Source organism: Myxocyprinus asiaticus, chromosome 23, assembly GCF_019703515.2.
Source record: "Myxocyprinus asiaticus isolate MX2 ecotype Aquarium Trade chromosome 23, UBuf_Myxa_2, whole genome shotgun sequence".
Lineage (NCBI taxonomy): Eukaryota > Metazoa > Chordata > Actinopteri > Cypriniformes > Catostomidae > Myxocyprinus > Myxocyprinus asiaticus.
This window is the reverse complement of record NC_059366.1, coordinates 2,027,692-2,037,500: the sequence shown is the minus strand read 5'-3', so window position 1 is coordinate 2,037,500 and position 9,809 is coordinate 2,027,692. Positions and strand designations below refer to the sequence as shown.

The following is a 9,809-nucleotide window of genomic DNA, read 5'->3' as shown; positions in this document are numbered from 1 at the left end:
AACTCCACGAGTTCTCCTGCTTTGGATTTTTGGTGAATGAGGCTGTATGATCCAACCCCTAAGAACTGCCTTAAGTGCCTGCCAAGCCATGCCCACAGAAGATACTGAGAACCAGTTGGTCTCCATATAGACACTGATTTCAGCCTTTAACATTTGTTGGAAATCAATATTTTGCAAAAGGGACACATTAAAGCGCCAGCTGTATGATTTCTTTTTCTCCATATGTGGCAACACCTCTAAACTCACCAGGGCGTAATCTGAGACTAAGATGTTTCCATTTGAGCAATCCACAACAGATGAAATTAGGGACTTAGATATATATATATATATATATATATATATATATATATATATATATATATATATATATATATAAATCTATTCTAGAATAAATCTTATGGACTGATGAAAAGAATGTATAGTCTCTACCAGATGGGTTCAAAATTCTCCAAATATCTGTAAGACCAAGATTTTTACACATCCTGTGAAGCATCAGTGTTGCTCTAGGGGGCTTAGACACTTTTGATCAAGGACTGAGTCCATCAAAGGATTAAAGTCTCATCCCAATATTATATCATGAGGGGTGCCAGCAGCTTGCAACATCCTTTCAAGATCTATAAAAAAGCTCTGATCATCAGTGTTAGGTGCGTAAATATTAGCCAAAATCAACCTTTGCCCCTGAATTTCTGCTAAAACAATAATGACTCTTCCTAATCTATCTTTAATCTGTTTGAGAGATTTGAATTGTAGATGTTTACTTATCAATGTAATGACTCCTCTGCTCTTACTTGAGCCAGCACTAAAGAAACCATGTCCACCCCATATCTTCCCAAATATTTCAGCATCCTGCGAGGAAAGATGAGTTTCTTGAAGAAACACTATTTCATATTTCTTACGCTTAAGAAACGAAATAACCTTCCTTCTTTTTATGGGGTGCCCCAACCCATTCACATTCCACATGGAGAAAGATAACCCACTCATATTAAACATCTGACATTTTGATATAACTCTATGTAACACAATTTTTGTTCATGGGTAGTAAGTGTTATTTCTAATTGCTTATGCCTCAAAAGTATAGAAAATGGCTATTATTCCCCAAAAATGTTGCTTTTGTGACCAGGACAGTGAAATTTTGAAATTTACCTATTTCCAATGAGAAAACGGGCCTATTGGTGTCTTTTCGTTCACATAAAGTCCGAAAAAAACAATATATGAATCCAAAATCCTTCTTTATCTTTATCTGTGACCTTTGCCTCAGACAGCTTAGGGAAGAAGTCTTGAAGGTACTTGAAGGCTGCTGACTCCTTATCTAGAGCTCTGACAAATTGTTTCATAAGGCCCAATTTGATGTGCAGTGGTGGCATCAGCAACTTCTGGGGATCAACCAGTGGCTCCCACTTGATGTTGTTCCTCCCCACAGAGAACTTGGTCTGTTGTGGCCAGTCCCACCTGTGGTAGTGCATCTTGGTGTCCCTGCTGTCCCAAAGGCAAAGGTAGCAGGGAAAATTGGTAAAACCGCCTTGAGACCCATCAGGAATGCCACCATTTTGAAGTCTCCTATGACCTCCCAGCCGTACTCATACTTCAAGGCATCCATAAGGTCTTGATGCTGTTGTAATCCTCTTTGAGGTGCACCGAGTGAGCCAGGGGAAGAGACGGGTACTTGTTACCATTATGGACCAGCATGGCTTTGAATATTACTTTAGTATAAATACATGTTAATTTGGATTCATATGTTGTTTTTTTCTGACTTTATGTGAACGAAAAGACACAAATTCACCGGTTTTCTCATTGGAAATAGGTAAATTTCAAAATATCACTGTCCTGGTCACAAAAGCAAAGTTTGTGGGGAATAATAGCCATTTTCTATACTTTTGAGGCATAAGCAATTAAGAAATAACACTAACTACCCAGGAACAAAAAAATAAAAAAACATTTGTTAAACAGTGTAATAGAAATAAATTGTGTGTCAAAAAACAAGATTATAAAGACCACAATCCAACATTAGTACAACATTGAAACCCCGAACTCCACCTCCCCCCCCCAAACAAAACAAACAGAATAAAGAAAAATGTGCTCATTAACCCCACGCACGACAGCTCCAACCAGCATCCATCCATGTACGCCAACAAGAGTCCCCGCGAAAACTTTGCCATCAGATTGCTCAAGTCCGGTGCTTCTGCACAAATTTTGTGGGACAAAATTACATAACAGAAAATACTTTGTAATACAAATCCCAGCCAATAGGCAGAATAAACACAAAGAATGTATAGATTCATTCACAGAACTGTCTCGAAGGTGTGTTCCTCCACAAAACAAATTCCAGCCCCTGGCTCTCGTCCTTCATGAACATCGGACTGACCTCAGGGCAGCTGAGAGGAGATGGCGGAAATCTAAAGATCCAGCAGATCTAGGTAAGTATCAGTCTCTGCTTGCAACTTTTTCAGATAACGTTAAATCTGCAAAAACTTCCTATTACCAGAACAAGATCAACAGCACCACAGACACTCACAGCTTGTTTAGAACATTCAACACACTTCTCTGCCCTCCCCCTCCACCGCTTGACACATCACTGACAGCAGATGTCTTCACCACATTTTTTTTTACTAATAAGGTTACAACCATCAGCAATACATTCTCAGCACCACACCGTCAAACACCCGTCTCCTGTACGCAACTCTTCTGTCTCTATGTTCTCTCCTCTGACTGACACTGAGGTCTCTAAACTCCTCCTCTCCAACCACCCCACCTCCTGTTCCCTTGACCCCATTCCTTCTCACCTTCTCCAGGCCATCTCTCCTTCCATCCTACCTGCACTCACACACATAATTAACACACCTCTACTTACAGGAACTTTTCCCACTACATTTAAGCAGGCTCGAGTAACCCCACTGCTGAAGAAACCCGCACTTAACCCCGAACAAGTAGAACACTACAGACCAGTCTCTCTCATCACATTCATGGCAAAAACACTTGAAAGAGCAGTTTTCAATCAATTCTCTGCCTATCTCTCACAGAACAAGCTGCTGGATGACAATCAGTCATGCTTTAAAAGTGGACACTCCATCGAGACTGCCCTGCTGTCTGTCACTGAGACAGGTGAAAGCTGAATCCAGATTATCTGTCCTGATTCTGCTGGACCTTTCTGCAGCATTTGACACAGTCAACCATCAGATCTTATTCTCCACCCTCTCTTCGCTGGGCATCACAGGAACTGTGCTTGACTGGTTTAATTCCTATCTCTCAGGTAGGTCCTTCAAGGTAGCCTGGAGAGGTGAGGTGTCCAAGCCATATCAGCAACTTAATGGGGTACATCAGGGTTCAGTGCTTGGGCCGCTTGTCTTCTCTATATACACAAAATCACTGGGACCCATCATTCAGGCACATGGATTCTCTTACCACTGCTACGCTGATGACACGCAACTCTGCTTGTCTTTCCAGCCCAACGACACCACAGTGACTGCTCGAATCTCTGCCTGCCTGGCAGACATCTCGGCCTGGATGAAGGAACACCACCTGCAGCTTAACCCAGCCAAGACCGAACTCCTTGTCTTTCCAGCCAACCCTGCTGTTGAACACAACATCACCATGCAGCTGGGTGCAACTATAGTAACGCCTTCCAAAACGATCAGAAATCTAGGGGTAATTATCGATAACAAACTAAATTTCACAGACCACATCTCAAAGACAGCAAGATCACGTAGATTTACATTCTACAATATCAGGAAGATAAGACCCTTCCTCTCTGAACATGCCACACAACTTCTCGTTAAGTCACTTGTCATAACTAGACTGGACTACTGTAACGCTCTCATTGCAGGCCTCCCTGCATGTGCAATTAGACCCCTGCAAATGATCCAGAATGCAGCAGCACGTCTGGTCTTTAATGGACCAAAGAGAGCGCATGTTACACCACTTCTTGTCTCTCTTCACTGGCTGCCGGTTGATGCACATATCAAATTCAAGGCTCTGATGCTGGCATACAGAACAGTCACTGGGTTTGCTCCAGCATACCTAAAATAATTTCTGCAGAGCTATGCGCCCACTAGAAGCCTACGGTCAGCTAAGGAACGTCGCCTTGTTGTACCAACACAAAGAGGCACCAAAACACTTTCCCGGACTTTTGGCTTCATCATACCACATTGGTGGAATGACCTTTCCAACTCCATCCGTGAAGCTGACTCACTTTCTGTCTTCAAAAAACAGCTAAAAACACATCTTTTCCATGAGCACTTAACCAGTCACAAAAAAATAGCTTTAATCTGTTTTGAATGCTACTATTCTGATAATGAAACTTTGTAATATGGCACTTTTCATACCACTGTCTCCTTAAGATGATTTGCTTATGTTTTCCTCTTTTGAAAGTCACATTGGATAAAAGCATCTGCCAAATGAATAAATATAAATGTAGTGGAACAAGCACAATATATATATATATATATATAGCCATTTAGTTTCCTCAGACAATCAAATGAGCGTTCAGAATGACTTAATCCTCTCAATGTCCTGCTAAAATACTCCACAAAACAAACTCCAGCCAATAGGAGGCATAAGCACAAAGAATGAGCAGATTCATCCACAACTGTCCCGAAGGAGTGTTATTCCAGAAAACAAACTCCAGGCACTAGGCGGAACCAGCATAAAAAGAAACAAAACAAGCATCCCGGTTCCTCGGATGGTCAAGAGTGTATTGAGCGAATCAAGTTCACTCAGAGGCCACATAAGAAACACACCATGACTTCCTCAGTCCGTCAACTTTATAAAAGACATTGCTTGTTGTGGGTATGTAGATATTTTGCGGCCATCCTTAGTATCCATTCTCAATCCAGCCGGGAACTTCAGTGTAAAAGCGATCTTCAGTCAATGCAAAAGTTTCATGAAGGAGTGTTATTCCACAAAACAAACTCCAGCCGCTAGGCGGAACCAACACAAAAACAAACAAAAATAGCGCCCAGCTTCCTCAGACAACCAAGAGTAAGTACAGCGAGTCAATCCTCTCACATGAGAAACACCAAATGGCTTACTTCAATGTATTTATGAAGGACAGTGCTTTTATGAGACACGTAAATACTTTGCGGCCATCCTTAGTCTCTATTCTCAGTTTGGCCGGAAACATCAGTGCAAAAGTGATCTTCCATTGATTTAAGAGTTTCTTGCATTCTTTGAATCGATCACATTTCTTTCTTGTCGAATTCGCAAAGGCCGGGAACAAGAAAATGTTGTGATTCTTCCAAGAAAGCTTTCCTTTGCTCCTCGCCTCACGCAACACAAGATCTTTATCAGATGATCTCAGGAATTTGGCCAGAATTGATCGGGGCCTGTCTCCCTGAGCGGATCTCCGAGCAGGGACTCTGTGCGCTCGCTCGATTTCCAGCTTATGGCCTGGATTCGGGAAGAGCTCGTCTAGGAATTTTACCATATCTCTGCCTTCCTCATGCTCAGGAATTCCAACAATTCGGACATTATTTCGTCGGCTCCTATTCTCAAGGTCTTAAATTTTTTCCCAAACGCGTTCCACGTCTATCTTGGTTGTTAGCGGGTTAACAGATAATTCTCTCTCTGATGACTCCAGGTAATCTATCCGTTTCTCGACGTCCCCGATTCTTGTAACCAACTCAGAGAATTTTATTTCCATCGCAGTAATCGATCGACGTATTACAGCGAGATCCTCCAAGTCAGCAACAACTTTCATCAGCATCACAGACATGTTGGACAGTTGACACTGGATTTCTCACGCTGCACCGTCCAAACCGAGTCCCTTCTCAGCTGGCCCATCAGAGGTCAGAGGTCAGCTTGAGCACGTAAGCACGTAAGTGTCTTTTAATATCTCCAGATCCCGAGGATTTTGAATTCTTTGCCATGTTGACTTAAAAGAACAGATATGTAGCAGGGTGTATCGAATCTCACCAGATTATAACATAAAAATAACTAAAAATTAGCAAAGCGCGCAGAGCTCGTCGTTTACACGTCCGCTCCTCGCATGGTGTCACGTGACTCCTCTTGCATTCTACATTAAAGAAATAAAACTCTCCTGCTCTGCTTGACAAAAACACAAAAATTCTTTTTTTATTTGTATTTATTTTATTTGTCATTTTGTCATTTACTAGCAAATATTGTATACTGTATGTATATAGTACCACAATAAAAGTGCTTCTGTATTGGTAATTGTGTTGAATGCTGTTACATCTGATCTGACCTAGGGCACTGAGTGAGCCAGGACAGCTGCTGAGTTTGAGCATTTCCCAGTGGCACTAGGGAGTGTTTACAAATAATCAAGGGGAACAATAGCCCATGGTACAACTTTCAACATGGCATATGTATTATTCAGTCCAGTGTGAATAAGAAAAATATTTCCAAAAGACCTGACAGCTATTCCAAAACAAGTCAATGAATTACTGCAGGCTTTTGTTCTTCTATAAACTGTGTCATCAAATGGAAATGGAAAGAGGTAATTCTAAAGGGCATACTAGTCAGCATGTTTGTTTGGAAGGGAGGTAGCTTAAAATTAGACTCCGGAGTATACATGCAGAGAGACACAAACATATCCTGCATCTACAGTATGCTAGCATGTCACAGGCACAGGAGCACAAAGGCTTCAAACAAGTGATGCCAGCTGAGGAAACAGGTGGACTCTACATTTTTATCATAATGTTCTTTTTCCCACTTTACTACTGGCTCTTTAGAGGGGGTGAGTGTATAGATTGGTTACCTCAATATTGAATAAGTAGGCAGATGTTTTTTTCACTTACTGGTATATTTAAATCAGATTCTGACATCTCAGAGATACAAATGCTTCTGTCAGATGTGTTCCAAGTACTGATTACTGCCCCTTACTCGCTGTTCTACCTTTTTTTTTTTTGCTGGAAATAAATTATATTTTAGCATTGTTTATGCTGCTATAATTGCTTGTGTATTACTGGTGTATTTTTCCACCATGAATTTTAATCTGCTTACAAAGGAATAACAATGACAATTTTATTGGGCAGAAAAAAATGTACGCATGGATTCTCAAACGCTGTAGCTTTCAGGACATTTTATGCTGAACGTATGTGTCAGCTGATGCAGCTGATGTACTGTAGTAAATTAGAGTAAATTGCTCCCTTGTAGGGGGAGTATGTTTATCTCTACACCTACCAAACCATAAAAAATAAAAAAAAAAGAGTTTGAGGTGTCATATGTTTTGGAAACAACTTTATAGACTACTTTGGGGTAAAGGTATTGTGCTAGAAAAATGCAGCTACTACTACTTTTGATTAAACAGAGTCTTAACAAAAGAAGTATGGTGATAATATTTTTGAATAAATGGGATGATGATAAACAAGACAAAATTGACAAAAGACAAAAAAATGTAAAATGACAAAAAATTAAGTTCAACAAATGAGTAAAATTAACAAGAATTTCTCATATTACTGTTATATTGAGAGTTTGAGTTATCATTAGCCTATCCATGTTCGTACCCACACCCGTTTGTACCAGAAAAAGTACAGAGTGTTACAATAATTTGAGTCAAACTTTTATCGTAATGATAACGTCACCAGAAACCCTACAGAATGGAAAGCCGTACTTTGTTACATAAAGTCACCAAGGTCAAGTCATGGTCAAATAAAATGATGCCTTGTGTCATTTTTTCACCTAAACTTAGTTTAAGAAATAAACCTGATACATTTATTTTTAAAAGTTAAAATGGCAGATTGTGTGATTGCAAACATGTCAGAGACTTCCCTGACAATTTATAACATTAATAAATTCAGTTTCATATGAAAGTAGAGTGATGCCGTAAACTCTATTGACTCATGGCATTTCGTTTCATGTATTTATATTACCATGCATACAGAAATATTCTGGTCATTAGGTCATCACTGAACGTGTGTTGCACATGCGCATGATGCTCTCCACATCTCCCAGATATAGATAAAAGTCAGAAGGGCTGGTCCCAAGATGAGGAAATAAGAACAGTTAGACATATGTTGCTAAACCAATAGAATTTAGCCAAAACACCAACACACACACACACACACACACACACACACAGGTGCTGTCAGTCTGCCAGGAAGATCTGTGTGTGTGCGTGTGAATATGCATGTGCGTGTGTGCATGCGTTTGTGTGAGACTTTGTGTTCACGTGAGTATAATGGGTATGAGTGACTGATATTTACTTGCAGCCGAAGCAGAAGCATTAGAGCTTGTTAAAGCTGCTGGTGTGCATCCACAATGAGACAATGCAAATGACTTTTCATGTGTAAACCCCATAAACATTCTGCACTGCTATTCAAGCTTATTCACTGCTCCTTCATACCCCTCATATTTAAAATAGCATAAATAAAATAGGCTATAAGATCATATAATATATTTAATGCAGACAAAAGCATAACCGACAGACTTGTTTGGATACAGAAATGCAGAAAATACAGAGAAGACATTGTCAAAGTGTTTTATTGGACACTGGATATAAAAGTCACACCATCAAAACAAATGTTTTGAACAGATTAATAACAGCATCTGAATGTTGTTCTCAGATTAATGAGGACTGCTTTAAGCCATCTTACTCACTATTTATTACCATTAATACTGCATATGTGGTGATGAGTGATCATGTCACCTGGTTGTCACACTGCTGTGATTCTGTAGGATTCCACTGTGTGTGCGTGCGTGTGTGAAATAAGGAAAATATAATGTAAATCTTTTTCACCTCAATGCCATCAATAACTTTTGTAATGTATTTATATCTATATTTTAAATGAATACATCAGTGGAGTCACGTGATGCCATGCAAGGATCGGATGTGTGAATGGTGAGCTCTGCGCACTTTGCTAGGTTTCTTTTTTGGGATTTTCTCCCCTTTTCTCCCCAATTTGGAATGCCCAATGCACTCGAAGTCCTCGTGGTGGCATAGTGACTTGCCTCAATCCAGGTGGTGGAGGACGAATCTCAGTTGCCTCCGCATCTAAGACTGTCAATCAGCGCATCTTATCACGTGGCTTGTTGAGTGCATTACTGCTGAGACATAACGCGTGTCGAGGCTTCAAGCTATTCTCCGCGGCATCCACGCACAACTCACCACGTGCCCCACCGAGAGCGAGAACCACATTATAGCGACCACGAGGAGGTTACCCCATGTGACTCTACCCTTCCTAGCAACCGGGCCAATTTGTTTGTTTAGGAAACCTGGCTGGAGTCACTCAGCATGCCCTGGATTCCAGGGGTAAGGAAGACTTTCTTGGAAGAACCACAGCATTTTCTTGTTCCCAGACTTTGCGAATTTCACGAGAGAAAAGTAGGCGATTCAAGGAATGCAAGAAACTCTTACATCAATGGAAGGTCACTTTTGCATTGATGTTCCCAGCCAAATTGAGAATAGATACCAAGGATGGCAAAGTATTTACATGTCCCTCAGCAAGCCATGTCCTATAGAGATCAAGGTTTCAGGGCCAGGAGTCTTTGCTGCTGAGTTTTTTAGATATTATGCTACAGAATAGGCTCCACTTTTGCTAGAAGTTTATACGGAATGAGGAGGATGATCTTGCTCTCAATGGGGCTCGTGGTAAGCTGTGCATGGATCGCGGAGAGTAGCATGAGCCTCCAGTGCTGTGAGTCTCCGCGGTGTCATGTACAGCGAGTTACGTGATAAGATGCACGGATTGACTGTCTCGGAAACTAAGGCAACTGAGACTTGCCCTCCGCCACCCGGATTGAGGTGAGTAACCGTGCTACCACGAGGACCTACGAAGAAGTGGTAATTGGGCATTCCAAATTGGGAGGAAAGGGGATAAAAAAAAGATATATATATTGAAAAAAAATTTTTTACACCC

The 9,809-nt window shown here is 40.9% G+C and overlaps 1 protein-coding gene across 1 annotated transcript in view; it reads left to right on the top strand.

The window, feature by feature from the left end:
- Positions 1-6,613: 6,613 nt before the first annotated feature.
- Positions 6,614-9,809, top strand: part of LOC127413636 (Kv channel-interacting protein 2) — a 56,197-nt gene continuing 53,001 nt past the window's right edge. Inside the window, exon 1 of the mRNA XM_051650923.1 lies at positions 6,614-6,688. Within this exon, the coding sequence (XP_051506883.1) occupies positions 6,649-6,688 (40 nt within the window). The 5' untranslated portion in view covers positions 6,614-6,648. The remainder of the gene's footprint in view (positions 6,689-9,809) is intronic.